This window comes from Triticum urartu, chromosome 3, assembly GCF_003073215.2.
Source record: "Triticum urartu cultivar G1812 chromosome 3, Tu2.1, whole genome shotgun sequence".
Classification (NCBI taxonomy): Eukaryota; Viridiplantae; Streptophyta; class Magnoliopsida; order Poales; family Poaceae; genus Triticum; species Triticum urartu.
In genome coordinates, this window is record NC_053024.1 from 602,268,915 (window position 1) to 602,291,226 (window position 22,312).

The 22,312-nt window shown below is 47.7% G+C and overlaps 1 protein-coding gene and 1 non-coding gene across 4 annotated transcripts; one reads left to right on the forward strand and one right to left on the reverse strand.

The window, feature by feature from the left end:
* The first annotated feature begins 13,887 nt into the window (after positions 1-13,887).
* LOC125549782 lies at positions 13,888-14,084 on the forward strand. The gene has a single exon (XR_007301501.1). It is a non-coding gene; the product is annotated as a U2 spliceosomal RNA (small nuclear RNA).
* Positions 14,085-15,060: 976 nt separating this feature from the next.
* LOC125545274 (transcription initiation factor TFIID subunit 12b) lies at positions 15,061-19,790 on the reverse strand. 3 transcript variants are annotated; one of them, XR_007299970.1, is made up of 8 exons: positions 19,145-19,790; positions 18,091-18,288; positions 17,120-17,623; positions 16,896-16,970; positions 16,691-16,769; positions 16,513-16,577; positions 15,851-16,062; positions 15,061-15,400 (listed from the first exon to the last, which is right to left on the reverse strand). XR_007299970.1 is itself a non-coding variant. In XM_048709166.1 (8 exons), exons 1-7 carry the CDS (start codon positions 19,673-19,675, stop codon positions 15,878-15,880), a joined length of 1,626 nt encoding a protein of 541 aa, XP_048565123.1. In that variant the 5' UTR covers positions 19,676-19,790; the 3' UTR covers positions 15,061-15,405; positions 15,851-15,877. The 3 variants fall into 3 exon arrangements, 2 of the variants coding, with proteins under 2 accessions (XP_048565123.1, XP_048565122.1); XM_048709166.1 differs by having other exon boundaries at positions 15,061-15,405; positions 15,851-16,051; XM_048709165.1 differs by having other exon boundaries at positions 15,851-16,051; positions 19,145-19,789.
* Positions 19,791-22,312: the final 2,522 nt, after the last annotated feature.

A 22,312-nucleotide genomic window follows, 5' to 3' on the forward strand; every position in this document is an offset into this window, starting at 1 on the left:
GTTATGATGTAAGGTTGGATTACACCATTTCGTAGCATTTACTGATCGATCATTGGTTTGCCCCTTTTTTAGGTATCCTGCTTTTCAAGTATGCGGTGCTGTAGTGAACTAGTGATCGATTCATGTGTGGATTAGTTTACCTCTTTCTAAGGTATCTTGCTAATTATCCTAAAGGCATGCTATTCCTTTTTTGTTTGTGTTAAGCAGGTAACTTGTAATGGTTGCTAATTATATATTCATGTGCACCAGATTATGCTCTTTTGACTTCGTATCACTTTACTTATACTTAATTACAAGCTAAGTATCTGTTTACTTGTTTCCATTAAGAAAAGTATCTTAAAAATATGTGAAGGTTATATAAGATCAAAATATTAACATGTAAATCTGAAATATAAGCATCAGTGAGCAATGCTCCTGCATCAGGGACTCGGGGTATAAATGTGCGTTTTTAGATTGAGTACATTCTATTCCATTAACCGCTATGACCAGCAATATCGTCTCCAGCTACCAAACTGAGCACAAAGTCAGGATCACCATCTAGCTAGCCAAACACACGTCAGCGACCTTGTAACAATGCACCTTTGTTTCTCAGATATTTTTTTGACCTGTATACTATTTATTTGGTTTGTGTTCCTGTTATTTATCGAAAAATACATCCATATTGTTTATACACATTATTACCTCTCTGTAAAAATTGATGTTTTCAGAGATCCGGTGAAGAAATTGTTGGAAATATGCCCTAGAGGCAATAATAAAAGCATTATTATTATATTTCCTTGTTCATGATAATTGTCTTTATTCATGCTATAATTGTGTTATCCGGAAATCGTAATACATGTGTGAATAATAGACACCAACATGTCCCTAGTAAGCCTCTAGTTGACTAGCTCGTTGATCAACAGATAGTCATGGTTTCCTACTATGGACATTGGATGTCATTGATAACGAGATCACATCATTAGGAGAATGATGTGATGGACAAGACCCAATCCTAAACATAGCATAAGATCGTATAGTTCGTTTGCTAGAGTTTTCCAATGTCAAGTATCTTTCTTAGACCATGAGATGTAACTCCCGGATACCGTAGGAGTGCTTTGGGTGTACCAAACGTCACAACGTAACTGGGTGACTATAAAGGTATACTACGGGTATCTCCGAAAGTGTCTGTTGGGTTGACACGGATCAAGACTGGAATTTGTCACTCCGTATGACGGAGAGGTATCTCTGGGCCCACTCGGTAATGCATCATCATAATGAGCTCAAAGTGACTAGTGTCTTGGTCACGGGATCATGCATTACGGTACGAGTAAAGTGACTTGCCGGTAACGAGATTGAACGAGGTATTGGGATACCGACGATCGAATCTCGGGCAAGTAACGTACCGATTGACAAAGGGAATTGTATACGGGGTTGCTTGAATCCTCGACATCGTGGTTCATCCGATGAGATCATCGAGGAGCATGTGGGAGCCAACATGGGTATCCAGATCCCGCTGTTGGTTATTGACCGGAGAGCGTCTCGGTCATGTCTACATGTCTCCCGAACCCGTAGGGTCTACACACTTAAGGTTCGGTGACGCTAGGGTTGAGATATGTATATGCAGTAGTAACCCGAATGTTGTTCGGAGTCCCGGATGAGATCCCGGACGTCACGAGGAGTTCCGAATGGTCCGGAGGTAAAGAATTATATATAGGAAGTGCTTTCGGCCATCGGGACAAGTTTCGGGGTCACTCGGTATTGTACCGGGACCACCGGAAGGGTCCCGGGGGTCCACCGGGTGGGGCCACCTGCCCCGGGGGGCCACATGGGCTGTAGGGGGTGCGCCTTGTCCTACATGGGCCAAGGGCACCAGCCCCAAGGGGCCCATGCGCCTAGGGTTTCCAAAGGGAAGAGTCCCACAAGTGGAAGGCACCCCTAGGTGCCTTGGGGGGGGGGGAAACCTCCCTTGGCCGCCGCCCCCCTAGGAGATTGGATCTCCTAGGGCCGGCGCCCCCCCTTGGCCCTCCTATATATAGTGGGGGAAGGAGGGCTTTTCATCCACGCCTTTGGTTGCCTCCTTCTCCCTCTCCAACACCTCCTCCTCCTCCATAGCGCTTGGCGAAGCCCTGACGGAGTACTGCAGCTCCATCACCACCACGCCGTCGTGCTGCTGCTGGAGCCATCTTCCTCAACCTCTCCTTCCCTCTTGCTGGATCAAGAAGAAGGAGACGTTACGCTGACCGTACGTGTGTTGAACGCGGAGGTGCCGTCCGTTCGGTGCTAGGATCTCCGGTGATTTGGATCACGTCGTGTTCGACTACCTCATCCCCGTTCTTTGAACGCTTCCGCTCGCGATCTACAAAGGTATGTAGATGCATCCGATCACTCGTTGCTAGATGAACTCATAGATGGATCTTGGTGAAACCGTAGGAAAATTTTTGTTTTCTGCAACGTTCCCCAACAGTGGTATCAGAGCTAGGTCTATGCGTAGTTCTTCTTGCGCGAGTAGAACACAATTTGTTGTGGGCGTAGATGTTGTCAACTTTCTTGCCGTTACTAGTCTTATCTTGCTTCAACGGTATTGTGGGATGAAGCGGCCCGGACCAACCTTACACGTACGCTTACGTGAGACCGGTTCCACCGACTAACATGCACTTGCATAAGGTGGCTGGCGGGTGTCTGTCTCTCCTACTTTAGTTGGAGCGGATTCGATGAAAGGGTCCTTATGAAGGGTAAATAGAAGTTGACAAATCACGTTGTGGCTTTCACGTAGGTAAGAAAACGTTCTTGCTAGAACCCTACTTCAGCCACGTAAAACTTGCAACAACAATTAGAGGATCTAACTTGTTTTTGCAGCAAGTGCTTTGTGATATGATATGGCCAAAGTTGTGATGAATGATGAATGATATATATGTGATGTATGAGATGTTCATGCTATTGTAATAGGAATCACGACTTGCATGTCGATGAGTATGACAACCGGCAGGAGCCATAGGAGTTGTCTTTATTTTTTGTATGACCTGCGTGTCATTGAGAAACGCATGTAAATTACTTTACTTTATTGCTAAACGCGTTAGCCATAGTAGTAGAAGTAATAGTTGCGAGCAACTTCATGGAGACACAGATGAATGATGGAGATCATGGTGTCATGCCGGTGACAAGATGATCATGGAGCCCCAAGATGGAGATCAAAGGAGCTATGTGATATTGGCCATATCATGTCACTATTATTATTTGATTGCATGTGATGTTTATCATGTTTTTGCATCTTGTTTACTTAGAACGACGGTAGTAAATAAGATGATCCCTCATAATAATTTCAAGAAAGTGTTCCCCCTAACTGTGCACCATTGCGACAGTTCGTTGTTTCGAAGCACCACATGATGATCGGGTGTGATAGATTCCAAGTTCACATACAACGGGTGTAAGACAGATTTACACATGCAAACACTTAGGTTGACTTGACGAGCCTAGCATGTACAGACATGGCCTCGGAACACAGAAGACCGAAAGGTCGAGCATGAGTCGTATAGAAGATACGATCAACATGAAGATGTTCACCGATGTTGACTAGTCCGTCTCACGTGATGATCGGACACGCCTAGTTAACTCGGATCATGTTATACTTAGATGACTAGAGAGGGATGTCTATCTAAGTGGGAGTTCATTGAATAATTTGATTAGATGAACTTAATTATCATGAACTTAGTCTAAATTTACAATATGTCTTGTAGATCAAATGGCCCACGTTGTCCTCAACTTCAACGCGTTCCTAGAGAAAACCAAGCTGAAAGACGATGGCAGCAACTATACGGACTGGGTCCGGAACCTGAGGATCATCCTCATAGCTGCCAAGAAAGATTATGTCCTACAAGCACCGCTAGGTGACCACCCGTCCCACAGAACCAAGACGTTATGAACGCTTGGCAGACACGTGTGATGACTACTCCCTCGTTCAGTGCGGCATGCTTTACAGCTTAGAGCCGGGGCTCCAAAAGCGTTTTGAGAGACATGGAGCATATGAGATGTTCGAAGAGCTGAAAATGGTTTTTCAAGCTCATGCCCGGATCGAGAGATATGAAGTCTCCGACATTCTTCAGCTGTAAGATGGAGGAAAATAGTTCTGTCAGTGAGCACATACTCACTATGTCTGGTTGCATAACCGCTTGACTCAGCTGGGAGTTAATCTCCCGGATGACGGTCATTGACAGAATCCTTCAGTCGCTTCCACCGAGCTACAAGAGCTTTGTGATGAATTCAATATGCAGGGGATGGAAAAGACCATCCTGAAGTATTTGTTGGGGAACGTAGCAAAATTCAAAATTTTCCTACGTGTCACCAAGATCAATCTATGGAGTCATCTAGCAACGAGGGAGGAGTGGATCTACATACCCTTGTAGATCGCGCGCGGAAGCGTTCAAGAGAACGGGGTTGATGGAGTCGTACTCGTCGTGATCCAAATCACCGATGATCCTAGCGCCGAACGGACGGCACCTCCGCGTTCAACACACGTACGGAGCAGCGACGTCTCCTCCTTCTTGATCCAGCAAGGGGGGAGGAGAGGTTGATGGAGATCCAGCAGCACGACGGCGTGGTGGTGGAAGTAGCGGGATTCCAACAGGGCTTCCGCCAAGCGCTGCGGGAGGAGGGAGATGTGTCATGGGAGGGAGAGGGAGGCGCCAGGGCTTGGGTATGGTTGCTCTCCCTTCCCCCCACTATATATAGGGCCAAGGGAGAGGGGGAGGGCGCAGCCTTGCCCCTTCCTCCAAGGAAGGGTGCGGCCAAGGGGGGGAGGAGTCCATCCTCCCCAAGGCACCTCGGAGGTGCCTTCCCCCTTTAGGACTCTCCCCTCCTCTTGTCCCTTTGGCGCATGGGCCTCTAGGGGCTGGTGCCCTTGGCCCATGTAGGACAAGGCGCACCCCCTACAGCCCATGTGGCCCCCCGGGGCAGGTGGCCCCACCCGGTGGACCCCCGGACCCCTCCGGTGGTCCCGGTACATTACCGATAAACCCCGAAACCTTTCCGGTGACCAAAATAGCACTTCCTATATATAATTCTTTACCTCCGGACCATTCCGGAACTCCTCGTGACGTCCGGGATCTCATCTGGGACTCCGAAAAACATTCGGGTTACTGCATATACATATCCCTACAACCCTAGCGTCACCGAACCTTAAGTGTGTAGACCCTACGGGTTCGGGAGACATGCAGACATGACCGAGACGTTCTCCGGTCAATAACCAACAGCGGGATCTGGATACCCATGTTGGCTCCCACATGTTCCACGATGATCTCATCGGATGAACCACGATGTCGAGGATTCAATCAATCCCGTATACAATTCCCTTTGTCTATCGGTACGATACTTGCCCGAGATTCGATCGTCGGTATCCCGATACCTTGTTCAATCTCGTTACCGGCAAGTCTCTTTACTCATTCCATAACACATCATCCCGTGATCAACTCCTTGATCACATTGTGCACATTATGATGATGTCCTACCGAGTGGGCCCAGAGATACCTCTCCGTCACACGGAGTGACAAATCCCATTCTCGATTCGTGCCAACCCAACAAACACTTTCGGAGATACCCGTAGTGCACCTTTATAGCCACCCAGTTATGTTGTGACGTTTGGCACACCCAAAGCACTCCTACGGTATCCGGGAGTTGCACAATCTCATGGTCTAAGGAAATGATACTTGACATTAGAAAAGCTTTAGCGAACGAACTACACGATCTTTGTGCTAGGCTTAGGATTGGGTCTTGTCCATCACATCATTCTCCTAATGATGTGATCCCGTTATCAACGACATCCAATGTCCATGGTCAGGAAACCGTAACCATCTATTGATCAACGAGCTAGTCAACTAGAGGCTTACTAGGGACATCGTGTTGTCTATGTATCCACACATGTATCTGAGTTTCCTATCAAAACAATTCTAGCATGGATAATAAACGATTATCATGAACAAGGAAATATAATAATAATCAATTTATTATTGCCTCTAGGGCATATTTCCAACAGTATTTGCTATGCTGAAATCAGCAGAGGTAGAAGTCAAGAAGGAACATCAAGTGTTGATGGTAAATAAAACCACTAAGTTCAAGAAGGGCAAGGGTAAAAAGAACTCCAAGAAGGACGGCAAGGAAGTTTGCCGCGCCTGGCAAGAAAGCTGCCGGGAAGAAGCCAAAGAATGGACCCAAGCCCGAGACTGAGTGCTTTTATTGCAAGGGAAGTGGTCACTGGAAGCGGAATTGCCCCAAATACTTAGCGGACAAGAAGGCCGGCAAAACAGAAGGTATATGTGATATACATGTAATTGATGTGTACCTTACCAGTACTCGTAGTAGCTCTTGGGTATTTGATACCGGTGCAGTTGCTCACATTTGTAACTCAAAGCAGGAGCTGCGGAATAAGCGGAGACTGGCGAAGGACGAGGTGACGATGCGCGTCGGGAATGGTTCCAAGGTCGATGTGATCGCCGTCGGCACACTGCCTCTACATTTACCTACGGGATTAGTTTTAAACCTCAATAATTGTTATTTAGTGCCAGCTTTGAGCATGAACATTGTATCGGGATCTCGTTTAATTCGAGATGGCTACTCATTTAAATCCGAGAATAATGGTTGTTCCATTTATATGAGAGATATGTTTTATGGTCATGCTCCTATGGTGAATGGTTTGTTCTTAATGAATCTCGAGCGTAATGCTACACATATTCATAGTGTGAGTACCAAAAGATGTAAGGTTGATAATGATAGTCCCACATACTTGTGGCACTGCCGCCTTGGTCACATAGGTGTCAAACGCATGAAGAAGCTCCATGCAGATGGACTTTTAGAGTCTCTTGATTATGAATCATTTGACACGTGCGAACCATGCCTCATGGGTAAAATGACCAAGACTCCGTTCTCAGGAACAATGGAGCGAGCAACCAACTTATTGGAAATCATACATACTGATGTGTGCGGTCCAATGAGTGTTGAGGCTCGCGGTGGCTATCGTTATGTTCTCACCCTCACTGATGACTTGAGTAGATATGGGTATGTCTACTTAATGAAACACAAATCTGAAACCTTTGAAAAGTTCAAGGAATTTCAGAGTGAAGTTGAGAATCAACGTGATAGGAAAATCAAGTTTCTACGATCAGATCGTGGAGGAGAATACTTGAGTCACGAATTTGGCACACACTTAAGAAAATGTGGAATAGTTTCACAACTCACGCCGCCTGGAACACCTCAGCGTAATGGTGTGTCCGAACGTCGTAATCGCACTCTATTAGATATGGTGCGATCTATGATGTCTCTTACCGATTTACCGCTATCTTTTTGGGGCTATGCTTTAGAGACTGCCGCATTCACTTTAAATAGGGCTCCGTCGAAATCCGTTGAGACGACACCGTATGAATTATGGTTTGGGAAGAAACCTAAGCTGTCGTTTCTAAATGTTTGGGGATGCGATGCTTATGTCAAGAAACTTCAACCTGAAAAGCTCGAACCCAAGTCGGAAAAATGCGTCTTCATAGGATACCCTAAAGAAACTGTTGGGTATACCTTCTACCTCAGATCCGAAGGCAAGATCTTTGTTGCCAAGAATGGATTCTTTCTAGAGAAAGAGTTTCTCTCGAAAGAAGTAAGTGGGAGGAAAGTAGAACTTGATGAAGTGTTACCTCTTGAACCGGAAAATGGCACAACTCAAGAAAATGTTCCTGAGGTGCCTGCACCAACTAGAGAGGAAGTTATTGATGATGATCAAGATACTTCTGATCAAGCTCCTACTGAAATTCGAAGGTCCACAAGGACACGTTCCGCACCAAAGTGGTACGACAACCCTGTCTTGGAAATCATGTTGTTAGACAACGGTGAACTTTCGAACTATGAAGAAGCGATGGCGGGCCCGGATTCCGACAAATGGCTAGAAGCCATGAAATCCGAGATAGGATCCATGTATGAAAACGAAGTATGGACTTTGACTGACTTGCCCGTTGAACGGCGAGCCATAGAAAATAAATGGATCTTTAAGAAGAAGACAGACGCGGATGGTAATGTGACCATCTATAAAGCTCGGCTTGTCGCTAAGGGTTATCGACAAGTTCAAGGGGTTGACTACGATGAGACTTTCTCACCGGTAGCGAAGCTGAAGTCCGCGATTGCCGCATTCTATGATTATGAAATATGGCAAATGGACGTCAAAACGGCATTCCTTAATGGTTTCCTTAAGGAAGAATTGTATATGATGCAGCCGGAAGGTTTTGTCGATCCTAAGAATGCTGACAAGGTATGCAAGCTCCAACGCTCGATTTATGGGCTGGTGCAAGCATCTCGGAGTTGGAACATTCGTTTTGATGAGATGATCAAAGCTTTGGGTTTACGCAGACTTATGGAGAAGCCTGCGTTTACAAGAAAGTGAGTGGGAGCTCTGTAGCATTTCTCATATTATATGTAGATGACATACTTTTGATGGGAAATGATATAGAACTCTTGGACAGCATCAAGGCCTACTTGAATAAGAGTTTTTCAATGAAGGACCTTGGTGAAGCTGCTTATATATTAGGCATCAAGATCTATAGAGATAGATCAAGACGCCTCATAGGTCTTTCACAAAGCACATACCTTGATAAGATATTGAAGAAGTTCAATATGGATCAATCTAAGAAGGGGTTCTTTCCTGTGTTACAAGGTGTGAAATTGAGCTCAGCTCAATGTCCGACCACGGCAGAAGATATAGAAGAGATGAGTGTCATCCCCTATGCCTCAGCCATAGGTTCTATTATGTATGCCATGCTGTGTACCAGACCTGATATAAACCTTGCCGTAAGTTTGGTAGGAAGGTACCAAAGTAATCCCGGCAAGGAACACTGGACAGCGGTCAAGAATATCCTGAAGTACCTGAAAAGGACTAAGGAAATGTTTCTCGTTTATGGAGGTGACGAAGAGCTCATCGTAAAGGGTTACGTCGACGCTAGCTTCGACACAGATCTGGATGACTCTAAGTCACAAACCGGATACGTGTATATTTTGAATGGTGGGGCAGTAAGCTGGTGCAGTTGCAAGCAGAGCGTCGTGGCGGGATCTACATGTGAAGCGGAGTACATGGCAGCCTCGGAGGCAGCACATGAAGCAATATGGGTGAAGGAGTTCATCACCGACCTAGGAGTCATACCCAATGCGTTGGGGCCAATCAAACTCTTTTGTGACAACACTGGAGCTATTGCACTTGCCAAGGAGCCCAGATTTCACAAGAAGACAAGGCACATCAAGCGTCGCTTCAACTTCATTCATGAAAATGTTCAAGATGGAGACATAGATATTTGTAAAGTGCATACGGACCTGAATGTAGCAGATCCGTTGACTAAACCTCTCCCTAGGGAAAAACATGATCAACACTAGAATTCCATGGGTGTTCGATTCATCACAATGTAACTAGATTATTGACTCTAGTGCAAGTGGGATGTTGGAAATATGCCCTAGAGGCAATAATAAAATGATTATTATTATATTTCCTTGTTCATGATAATTGTCTATTATTCATGCTATAATTGTGTTATCAGGAAATCATAATACATGTGTGAATACATAGACCATAACATGTCGCTAGTGAGCCTCTAGTTAACTAGCTCGTTGATCAACAGATAGTCATGGTTTCCTGACTATGGACATTGGATGTCATTGATAACGATCACATCATTAGGAGAATGATGTGATGGACAAGACCCAATCCTAAACATAGCACAAGATCGTATAGTTCGTTTGCTAGAGTTTTCCAATGTCAAGTATCCTTTCCTTAGACCATGAGATCGTGTAACTCCCGGATACCGTAGGAGTGCTTTGGGTGTACCAAACGTCACAACGTAACTAGGTGACTATAAAGGTATACTACGGGTATCTCCGAAAGTGTCTGTTGGGTTGACACGGATCAAGACTAGGATTTGTCACTCCGTATGACGGAGAGGTGTCACTAGGCCCACTCGGTAATGCATCATCATTATGAGCTCAAAGTGACCAAGTGTCTGGTCACGGGATCATGCATTACGGCACGAGTAAAGTGACTTGCCGGTAATGAGATTGAACGAGGTATTGGGATACCGATGATCGGATCTCGGGCAAGTAACATACCGATTGACAAAGGGAATTGTATACGGGGTTGCTTGAATCCTCGACATCGTGGTTCATCCGATGAGATCATCGAGGAGCATGTGGGAGCCAACATGGGTATCCAGATCCCGCTGTTGGTTATTGGCTGGAGAGCGATCTCGGTCATGTCTACATGTCTCCCGAACCCGTAGGGTCTACACACTTAAGGTTCGGTGACGCTGGGGTTGTAGGGATATGTATATGCAGTAACCCGAATGTTGTTCGGAGTCCCGGATGAGATCCCAGGCGTCACAAGGAGTTCCGGAATGGTCCGGAGGTAAAGAATTATATATAGGAAGTGCTATTTCGGGCATCGGGACAAGTTTCGGGGTCACCGGTATTGTACCGGGACCACCGAAAGGGTCCCGGGGGTCCACCGGGTGGGGCCACCTATCCCGGAGGGCCCCATGGGCTGAAGTGGGAAGGGATCCAGCCCAAAGTGGGCTGGGGCGCCACTTCCCCCTAGGGCCCATGCGCCTAGGGTGGGGGAAACCCTAAAGGAAGAGTCCTAGGAGGGGAAGGCACCTCCTAGGTGCCTTGGGGAGGAGGGATTCCTCCCCTTGGCCGCACCCCCCTAGGAGATTAGATCTCCTAGGGCCGGCGCCCCCCCCCCTTGGCCCTCCTATATATAGTGGGGAGATGGAGGACTTCTTACCTTAGCCTTTGGTGCCTCCCTCTCCCTCTCCAACACCTCCTCCTCCTCCATAGTGCTTGGCGAAGCCCTGCCGGAGTACTGCAGCTCCACCACCACCACGCCGTCGTGCTGCTGCTGGTGCCATCTTCCTCAACCTCTCCTTCCCTCTTGCTGGATCAAGAAGAAGGAGACGTCACGCTGACCGTACGTGTGTTGAACGCGGAGGTGCCGTCCGTTCGGTGCTAGGATCTCCGGTGATTTGGATCACGTCGAGTACGCCTTCCTCATCCCCGTTCTTTGAACGCTTCCGCGCGTGATCTACAAAGGTATGTAGATGCAATCCGATCACTCGTTGCTAGATGAACTCCTAGATAGATCTTGGTGAAACCGTAGGAAATTTTTTGTTTTCTGCAACGTTCCCCAACATTAGATCCGTGGTGGCGGCGTCCTCCCATTGATCGAAACCACCACCGGCACCTTCTCCTCCCACCTGCTCCTCCGTCGGCTCCTTGCCACTGCTACTCAGGGTAAGACCGGAGGATCATAACATAAATTTATACCCAAAAACAAACATGTCATCGTTCTTTTATTAGTCTCAACTACGTACGGACTACTGCACAAGATTTCCATTGCCCCGAACATTAGTACAACAGCCCGAAATGCAAACAAAGGACCTATATGGTCTAAAGGTACAACAGAAATTTGATTTGCTCATATTAGCATGTAAGAAATGTAAAGGATGCATGTTGGAGCTGGATCAGTGTCAAACTAAAAAAGCTCAAATCAAATGTATGTGTCTGAAACATCAAAATTGTCTCCAAATCATGCAAAAATTGAATTGTTTCATGTGAAATTCCTTAAGAAAAACTCATTACCCTGCAATTAGTGTTGCACTTGAGTTCTTTTTGAGTCAACCAGATTCCTAGTTCCCTAGTACTACAAGGCTATCACAATCATTGGACGAGTGCAAGGAACAGAAGTGTAAGAATGTGTGAATCCACACATTTATTTAATTTAGCACATCCCAAGTTGCAGATCTAACAACCTGGTGTCCTACACTCCTACTACGTAGTATGAGCTGCAAAGCGCTATTCATTGACCACATTTCGTAGAACATCTTGCAGGCACAGAAACAAAGACGACAAAATCTAGAGAGAGATGGTAGTCTGTATTGTAAAGCAGGAATGGGAGAGGTGCGGCATCTCGTCTTGCCATGGCCGCTTGCACCTCGGGTTCGGCAGCGCTGCCATCTAATGGAGAGAGAGAGAGAGGATGGGTTGGATTGAACTCACCAGCGAGCTGAACTCGGCCGACCACCGCCGGCGATGTAGCCACACGACAAGGAGTTGCTGATTGATCTGTACGTGCCCACCTTGCTTCACTTCCCATTGCACGGCTGGAGCTTGCGCCGCCGCTAGAACCAAGCCGGTCGGACCTAAGGGGAGGGCGACTCGATGGGTCGATGAGGGATGCAGAGTACGCCGTTGACGGTGATGGTGATTGAGGGTACCGTCCCCATCCACGTGGTGGAAGAGGAGATGAAAGGAGAGGGCGGCAGTGGAGCTCGAAGCGTGGGGTAATGAAGGACCACGAGGGAGGCCGGCGTCACGGAGGCACGCGCGGCCGATCTGGCTAGAGCTAATGTCTCTCCTTCCCAATCCCTGCCCTGCACGGCCTCACCCAGATGGCCGGCTTTGTGGGCCTGGGCGCAGCACTCGGGCGCGAGGTCCTTCCCAGCTGGCGGTAGAGCTCGAGGTCGCGTGGTGTATGGGAAAGGTCGGAGGTGAAAGAAAGAGAAGAGGTCGCGTACGTGGAGGAGAAACAGAGTAGGAATGGCTTCTTAGAGAAGAAAACGAAAAAAGTTTTACCAGCGCAGGTACTATCTCGGGATGGTAGATACCCTTTCTCGAGAGGGCACCATCTGAACCCATGGGCATATGCATCCACTTTTCATAAAATGCATTTTAAGCACGTTTTAAAATATCAAAAAAATCAAAAGAAAATATCACGCATACATGTTTGCAAATGTGTGTACGCGGCACAAAGTTTTATGAAAAGATGTCTTTGTTTTGCCTCCGCAAAAAAGACAAATTTCAGTGCTTCTAAATAGTGTTTCACGATATAATTTTTTGTCTTTTTTGCACAGGCCACAAAAAAGTTATTTTCCCGTGAAACTTTATGCACGTACATAGAACATGGAGACGTACCCGTGCAATTTTTTTCCAGATATTTTTAGAATTTAGAAATGTGTTTTTCAAGTGGGTTCATATGTACCCGGGTTCATGCATGCACTTCTCCCCTTTCTCTTGCTTCTTCCTTTTCTTTTTAATCTCGCCGCCACAGTAAGAATCGCCAGGTGGATAGACTCACATAGCACCCTTGATGCACACCTTATTGTTAGGCTGCTCACAGTGGAGAGTAACATAGAGTAGTAACTTGCCGATGTTACTAGTCTATGTTACTACCTTCATAGTGGATAGTAACATATGAGTGGTATCATGAAAGAGTGCATTTATTAGACTATAGACTCATTATGCCTTGAAATGTGTGATGTTACAATAACTAGCTTAGTTACCACAAATTCCTCTCTCCTTATTAATTAGCTGTCACATAAGCAATCTTGTATTGAAATGTGTGATGTTACTGGTCTTATTGTTTTGGATGGCTCGTGGAAGCTTCGGAGTAGGATGAGAGACGGCAGGTGTTTTTTTTTTGCAACAAGGAGAGACGGCAGGTTTGTGCGCTAGCGACTTGGAATTCAACTCGCCTCGTGTGATGATGTCCATAAAAAAAATCGCCTCGTGTGATGTCGACTTGCGTGCGAGCTGCGTTTTTTCTTCTCTTTTTTTGGACAGCACGAGCTGCGGGTGAGGTGAGTAGCACGCGATCCCTTTTCTTCTCGTCTCCCCCTCCCGATCTGGGCCTGGGCTCGACGTCCATCTTGCAGTTCAAGTCGAAGCCCATCGGGCTGCAGAAACAAAAGCCCACCCACAGTTAGCTTCAGGATATCAGCGAACCCGGTGCGGGTGCGTGCGAGGAGCAGAGGCTGGTCGTTTCGTTTAGTCCCACATCGCGCAGCGGGAGGGATTGAGGGGGTCGGCGAGGCTATAAGAAGGAGGGGGTGGCGTGGGTAGCAACTCATACCTTTCTCGGCCTTTTGGCTAAGATCAAGTGTAGTATCTGTTCTTATCAGTTTAATATCTGATATGTGGGCTATGTGCCCACAACGATATTAAATTTATTTTTTGTGAGGGAGGGTCCACCATAATGGCTTGCCATTGGGGCCTTCACGTGTCGCCCAGGCGTTGCACTGCTGCCTGGGCCCGGCGCACCCCAACCAAACCAAAAGAAAAAAACTTTGTTAGTTTGAGCCGTTTTTCTCTGGAGCTCACTTAAGATCTCTGAAACTAACGTAGCATTATAGTTTTGCTGTAAGGGTGCTTAGTTTACCTGGATAGCTAAAATTGTAAGCTGTTGTCAAGGATGAGAAGAGTAGGCAGATGAATCAACTTGAAAGAAGCCTGCTGCAATCCAATATACAGGTTCAGGTTGAGAGGATTCTCAGTTTTTTTTTTTTTTTTACGGGTTGGATACTCAGGTAATATCTCCTTGAGTGCAAACTTCGGACAAAATGGATGGAGCAAAGCAGAGATAATTGGATATTACTATATGACACTTCGATTCCCTTCCAAAATTGCCATTTCCAACTTGGCAACAGGAAATTCTACACGTTCTTAAGATGTTACCATCTCAAGAGACAGCTCTCAGAGCATAAAATAAACGAGTGGGCGACATAGACAGATGTCATAAGAAAATTTATCCAGATCCCACCAGCTCCAGCCATCGGTTTGGAACTCAGGACCAGACAAAGAGGTATATATCACCGCCCTAGCTGCATGATGAGCACAAACAGGAGATGTGTAATCACAAGGGTTGATTGTAAATACGCCCGTGTAAGATTGGCCATCGGTTCAATCTTGAAGCCAGAAATGAATGTGCTTTCTAAACATGATTTGTTTCTTTTTCTCATAGTGAAACAAATAGCCGGCAGAGCTGAAGATGCCGCCATGTTTCCTCTTTTTTCTGTATAAAGTCGTGTGTACTGCCATGAGCTTTAGACCAACCTGCCATTGCTCAAGCTCTTGCAGCTACAAAAATTCAGTAAACCATCTACCTGTAGTATTTGCACAAATATCTGTCTCACCTACCACCCACCACTGGAAAGGCAGCAATGAGGATTAATGCCTGATAGCACACAGCAAGTTTGTAGTATTTGCACAAACTTGCTAGTTTCCTTGCGGCACGCGGCAACAGCATAGCACACGAATATATATATGTATAGCCTCCATGTCTGCATAAAAGCTTTTTCAAAACGGAAAAAGAAGGGGCTGCCCCGTTTGCAAAACGCTATGTACAACGAACAGGGGGAGCTACAAAGATTCATGGATAACAAGGTTACAGGCGACTCATGCAATTGCCCGTTGCGAATGACCCAGTCAGCTAGCAACTGTTTTTTTTTTTCCTTCGACTTTGAGACAAGCATCCGGTTTGGACAGGTAAACGATCGGCCATTGTTTTGTCCGCAGATGCTCGTATATCCACTGTGCTTCCGTCCCTTGAGTTAGACCATTGGTGAGTTGTATGTCCTAGAGCCTGCACTGACAATTTCAACTGGTCAGACGCGAGCAGAATGATGCAACATCGTGCGATACAACAAGCCCAAGAAAGAATATATGCAAGAGCGGAAGATTTTTGCTGTGTGTGCTAATTATTTGAGATTGTAAGAACATGGTGAGAATAGAAGGTCTTCATTGCACGATCATGCTAATATCACTACCACTGAATGGAACTCTAGGTAGTCAGGGGTATTTGTTCAGACATGGATTAATCAATTATGCACCAATTGGTGGCATCTAGTAATATTCCAGATGTGACATAACGTGTGATTGCAGCAGAGATTTCCACGGTCATCCTACCAGAAGGCTCTCAATAGATTGTTATAACCCATATCACCCAACCATTAAAGATTGTTCGGGCTTACCAGCAGTGTTAAAACAAGAATAAAAACAGGTTTATCTGCCGAAACAGTGGACTTGAAATTACCTTCCACCGAGGGGAACAGCACAGAGCTCAGAAACGGGGAACTTTTGACAGAGGACCCACTGTAGATGTTGGTGAAGGATCTGCAACCGGACCTCTTGTCTGATGGTTGGCAATTGAATTATTAGCAACTAATTTATTGCTTGCGCTTCTAACTCCAGCAGCGTCACACTCTGGCTGTTGGGGATCCACTACTGCCTTTACCTGTTGCAGTTCTACAATCCAGTCAACCTTTTGTTTGTGTATGTTAAAAGCAGAGGCGTGGATGCAAGTAAAAGCGATTACGAAGAAGGCACATTCATTTCAAAAAATGCACCGCACACATGAAAGTTAATGTTTTTTCCATGTTAAAAGAGCAAAGACTATTTCAGTTTTCAGCCATGGCCACAAAATGAGCAGATTAACATAGTCAATGGAGGCTGAAACTCCATCAGGTACTAACTGTTTGTACTGTGTGAGAGACTACCGGCTTGTCAACTTCGAAAGCTGGAAAAGCCCCAAACATACAGCAAATTTACTGAAATAGTCAGGACAGTGCCATGGCCAGTAGAGTTCAGTGGGATTTGTGCATAGCACAAATGCATACGTACTGAATATAACGGGATAACAGCATCGTGGCGATTCCATATAGAACATAAGTAATGGCAAAATACCCTTCATCTTACATAATTTCTCTGTGGATTCTTGTCTTCCTTGGAAAAACCAGGAACTGTCAGATGCCAATTTCTCTCTGCATGAAATCAATACTGAATATATAAGCACAAAAAATTGCTTGCACCACATGAAAGAGAGAGAGAGAGAGAGAGAGAGAGAGAGAGAGAGAGAGAGAGAGAGGGAGCATACGTAAGTGCAGCAACACATCCTTGGCTTCCAGAACGGATGACTTCCTGTGCTTTGCCAGGGTACACGCAAATGCAGTCACCTAGTGACAAACCCAAGTCAGGCAAATCACAAGATTCTCCAGCAGATAATTATGACCAAAACCAAAAGAAAACACTACTATAACTCTGAATCGAATACGGGACGATCTACAAAGAATGAACAATACCGATTCAATGAAGTCATCAGCAATCTCTAAAACCAAATCTTCCACTTCTGGATCAAGTTTGCCGAGGGGATCCACCTGAAATAAGGATTTCAAATTCAAAGACGGACCAGAGTACAGTCAGCCACAAACTGAACATGCATTTTCCCTGAAAACATTAATCACATCTCGCCAACAATATATAAGCTAAAATGCATGTTCCCAGAAAAGGGGAAGCCGTTAATTACCTGTGCAACCAAGTCTTGTATTTTTCTCTTCCCAAGAAGTTGGTTAGTTCCTTCTGCTCCTTGACTTCCACTTCCACCAGCCATAGTCCCCCCTGACAAAGGCGTGCCCGGCTGTGATCCTGTCAAGTTTGCAGACTTCTGGGAGCCAGATGCTGACATCCTTGGAGATTGTTGCTGTTGCTGCTGCTGAAGCTGCTGCATAATGTGCTGCTGTTGCATCAACTGCTGGGCATTGAGATGTGGTGGATGCTGTTGTTGGGCTTGTGCAATCTGGTGTGGAGTCAGTCCTGTTTTCTGAAGTTGTTGCATCAATAGCATCCTGTGCTGCTGCTGAATTTGATGTTGAGATGGCGAGGCCAAAGATGATTGCATTTGCTTCAACCACTGCTGCTGTTGTTGCGAAGGTGACATTTGCATCATCTGCCCATTTTGTGACACTCCAGGCAGTTGTGAGTTTAATCCTGTGATCGATGCTGTTCTCGACAAGCCTTGAGCAACCCCCTTCTGATAAATGGACCGATATCAAATTTAGGTTGTGGTCCTTGGCAAAAAGAAACTACCGCATAATATGAAAGCCTTTGCAAAACCGAGATAAACAAGTGACTATGGCAGCATGCAACATGTGGATAGCAGATGAGATAAACCCTGGCTATGAGAATTCGTACTCATGTAACATGGAGCAACAAAAAACATGAGTAAGCACACACAATATCTCAACTTCTGTTTGGTTCATTCCTTGTGCCATAAGAATTTCATATTGCCCCGTAACACAGAATAAAATGCGGCAGAGATATTGGTTATTGCCTCGGACGATCTTCCAAGAAGAACCTTTTGCTTAATCATAGCATCCAAACACTAGAACCACCACGAGGCCATGGACAGATATTACACCCAACATACTTGAGAAAAGAATGCAAGGGAACCAAAGATAATTTCTTTCGCTTATACAGATCAAAAGTCATTAGAGGTACCTGCGGAGATAGTGCAGCTTGCTGCGGCCTCATTTGGGCCTGGGCAAAGCGTTGTTGAGCATATGGAATAGTTCCATTTGGTCTCATCTGGTTCATCCCCAAAGTACCCATGACTCCCATGGATTGCATCCCTTGCAACGCTTGAGCTGCGTTGGCAGTATTAAATTGTGCACCTTGTACCATGCCTTTTTGCCTTGGCTGCAGTAACAGGAAAGGTTAATTACACTGCAAGGCTTATAAGTTATAACCAGCTGCAGGTAGACAGCAAAGACAAGTGTTAAAAAATACAAGTGTTAAAAAATGGAAGACCTTACTCTGGGGCTAGAAATTTGGTCTTTATTTATTTATTTATGAGCATCTAGTCTTGAATTCTTACAAGCATAATGACCAACATTTACTATTCGAATGAGTTGCCAGGAGATTCTAGGTGTAAACGAGATGTTCACTTCTATTTAATTTGCAATTGCAATGCACCATCGCACCCAATAGGTGACATCCTTCCCTCTCTCCATGCCATGGGAGCAACAAATGACTTCAAACGAATTCAAAATTCCGGATCCATGAACCATTTATTTTTACCCCATCTGGTCCTCTAAAAGCTGTCGTTCTGGACACCGACACAATCTTCAAAATACAACTTTGATTACTAGTTTCTATTATAATATACTATTTACTTATCAAATACAACACGGTTGTACATCGTGGTATTTTTGGAGGCAGATGCCGACAAGTACACTAAAAAGTTTTAACCAGACTCACATCACACTTAAATAGCTATATGATTTTCAATTCTATTCCTGCACATTTAATTTTATCCAGACATTTGGATAGATTCCCTATAAGATGATAAAAAAACTGCCTCCATGTATGAATGTTACACAAATGCAGTGATAAGAAAACAAGCAATGTCTAACCACAATTAATCGTGATCTTCCGAGAAAAAAATGATTTGTAATTAAAGGCGTAGTTTTCCCTCTTTTTACAAGTGGCATTTATGCATGATAAGGCTAATGTGTGATATTCAGATTACTTATGCCCCAAACCCCAACTTCACCTGTGCCATCATCTGTGACTGGAGCCCGTAGTGTGCAGCAGAAGCCGCGCTGCCCTGCCCTTGCATCATCCCGAGCTGCCCCTGACCAAGCATTGCCGCGCGGGCCGCTAGCTGCTGCTGCTGCTGCTGCCCCAGCTGCGCACCGCCACCTGAGAAGCTCATCTGCCCTCCGTACATCCTAGCCGTTGCCGCGGAGTATTGTGGAAGCTGGCTGGCAGCGGCGAGGCGGGAAGCCGAACCCGAGCGCTGGATCTGGCCGTAGCCTCCGGCGCCGGCCACTGCCTGCGTGGGCGAAGGCGCCTGCAACTGCTGCGGACGAGGCGGGAAGTCCGCGGACCCTCCTCCCGCAGCTGCCGCGGCTGGATCGAGCTGCGGGGAGGAGATGACGGAGAGGTCGGAGACGGTGGGGGAGGGGGGGATTTGGGGGGACAGGAGGGAGTTAGGGTTGGAGTTTTGAGGGGCGGAGGCTGAGCCGCCGAGCTGGTCGGGCTGCGGCGAGGCGATGGCGGCCACGGACGGCGGATCCGCCATGGCGGGCGGGGTGTAGGGTTTCCGCGGGCGGCGGTGGCCGGAGACGACGCGGGGTGGACGGTCGCGTGGAGGGCCGGGGAGTAGGTGACGGTCGTGTGGGACAGTTTGACGTGTGCGCGTAGTCTTTTCCTGATCGAGTTAGAAAGTATTTGGGTGACTGACAGGTTGGCCCACGCGATCGTTTTTCCTTTCAGAGCACCAGCCATACGCATGACACGCAAATCCATGGACGCTCACCGTCTTCCTTGGCGGTGTACCTTAGGAGGTGTTTGTTTCAGAGTGTGGTAATGGAAATGGTAAGGGAATTAAATCACGCTGGAATCACGGATGTAACAGATAATTCTCTGTCCTGTTTGGTTCATGCCAGTAAAGGAATCGAGTGTTGTCTTTGCTTTGGCCGCCGGTGGCAGAAAATGGAAGAGAAGAAAGAGAGCAGACAGGGCAGATGGTGGTCGCTTCTTCTTCGCCAGCGTCGCCGGCCGCCGGCGGAAGCACCCACCCGACCTACAACAAGGCCAGCTTCCTCCGGCCACTCACGAAGCTGAGGCTGCAAGGCATCTCCGGCCACTCCGCTATCAGCAACTAACTCGCCGGCCGCTGCATCGGCCTCCCCATCGGCCACGACGTGCTCCTCCCCGCCCACCTGCGCCGCCTCGTATGTCTTCTGCGGCCCCGCCGGGCCAGCACCAGAAGCGGGACGTGGCCTCCGCAGTTGCAACTAGGGCAGAGGGTTCGAGGCATAGTTGGTAACGGGACCTATTTATGGCTGGGGTTGGGCGGAATCAGAGTTGAGCTGGGCTATAAACAGTTACGGCGGTATTTGTTACCGGGCCCAGCTAACCAAACACGATTAACGAAATCAAATAACGATGTAATCAGATAACGGGTAAAATGGAGCGAACCAAACACCTCCTTAGTTAATTTTTGGAGAATGCATGTATACTCTTTCTGTTTATGTTTCTGTGAAATGGCTTACCGCACTTGCTGCTTAGTACTATTATGGGACAGAGGAATTAGAGCATCTCCAGCCGTTGGGGTTGCCCCGACGGACAAATTTTCCAGCCGGCCCCCCACCCAGCCGATGAACCCACTGCGCACGTGCCCACCGAGAACGACCGCCGCCGCTTCATCCTCATGCCCCGCATGCCCGGTGAAGACCCCGACGAGCGTGGACGCCGACGTGACTCGTGGGTGACCATGGAGAAGACGACGGCCGCGCACGGCGGGGGCGCCCGCAGGCTGCCTCGCCTCGTCCTGTTCGCCATCATGTCCGCGCATCAGTCGCTCGTCACCGCCGCCCCCGCGTCCGGCCGCGAGGACGGCACCCAGCCGCGCTTCCCAACGGCGCCCTCGGCGCGCCCCTAGACTGGAGCCGGCGTCCACGCCCGTGTCAAGCGGTACGACTACCTCACCGGGCGGGTCGAGGCGCCGCGGGATGGCGACGCGAGTATGGCGCCCAGCCGTGCTTCCCAACGGCGCCCTCGGCGCGCCCCTGGACTGGAGCCGGCGTCCACGCCAGTGTCAAGCGGTACGACTACCTCACCGGGCGGGTCGAGGCGCCGCGGGATGGCGACGCGAGTATGGCGCCCAGTCGCGCTTCCCAACGGTGGCCTCGGCGCTCCCCTGGACTGGAGCCGGCGTCCGCGCCCGCGTTCGGCAGTACGAAGCTGCATGGCGACGCGCGCGGCCACGGGGACGACCACTGCGAGGACGAAGAAGACGAGCCATGAGGCCGCGGCGCTGGAGCCGTCCGAGTGGTCAACGCACATCCACCGGAGGCAGGAGCAGAAGCTACGGAGCTCGTTGCGCGCGTGCGGCATGCAGCGTTGGTACGAGCCCCTCCGCCGCAGCAGTAGCGGCGCCGGCACGCGAGCTCGGGAGGGCGGGAGGAGGTATCGGGCGGCCGTGCGTGTAGGGGTACGCAGTATTTCAAAAAAATTCCTACGATCACGCAAGATCTATCTAGGAGATGTATAGCAACGAGAAGGGAGAGTGTGTCTACGTACCCTCATAGACCGAAAGCGGAAGCGTTTAGTAACGCGGTTGATGTAGTCAAACGTCTTCGCAATCCAACCGATCAAGTACCGAACGCACGGCACCTCCGCGATCTGCACGCGTTCAGCTCGATGAACTCTTGATCCGGCTGAGGCCGAGGGTGAGTTACATCAACACGGCGGTGTGTTGACGGTGATGATGAAGTTACCGACGCAGGGCTTCGCCTAAGCACTACGACAATATGACCGAGTTGTAAAACTGTGGAGGGGGGCACTGCACACGGCTAAAGATCAACTTGTGTGTCTATGGGGTGCCCCCTCCCCCGTATATAAAGGAGGGGAAATCCTACTCCAAGTAGGGATCCCCCCCGTTCCTAGTCCAAGTAGGAGAAGAAGGAAGGAGAGGGAGAGGGTGAGGGAGTCCTGGACTAAGGGGTCCTCGGGCGTCCGGCCTGTTATCTATGGGCCGGACTGATGGGCTGTGAAGATATGAAGACCGAAGACTGTACCCGTGTCCGGATAAGACTCTCCTTGGCGTGGAAGGCAAGCTTGGCGAACAACTATGAAGATTCCATCTTATGTAACCGACTCTATGTAACCCTAGATCCCCCCGGTGTCTATATAAACCGGAGGGTGTAGTCCA

Excerpts from the sequence above, each read along its gene's own strand:
- LOC125545274 (XM_048709166.1), bottom strand. The coding sequence starts at position 19,675 with ATGGCGGATCCGCCGTCCGTGGCCGCCATCGCCTCGCCGCAGCCCGAC. Across the intron at positions 18,289-19,144 it reads AGTCACAGATGATGGCACAG|CCAAGGCAAAAAGGCATGGT; the intron begins GTGAAGTTGGGG and ends CTGTTACTGCAG. Across the intron at positions 17,624-18,090 it reads AAGCTGCACTATCTCCGCAG|AAGGGGGTTGCTCAAGGCTT; the intron begins GTACCTCTAATG and ends TCCATTTATCAG.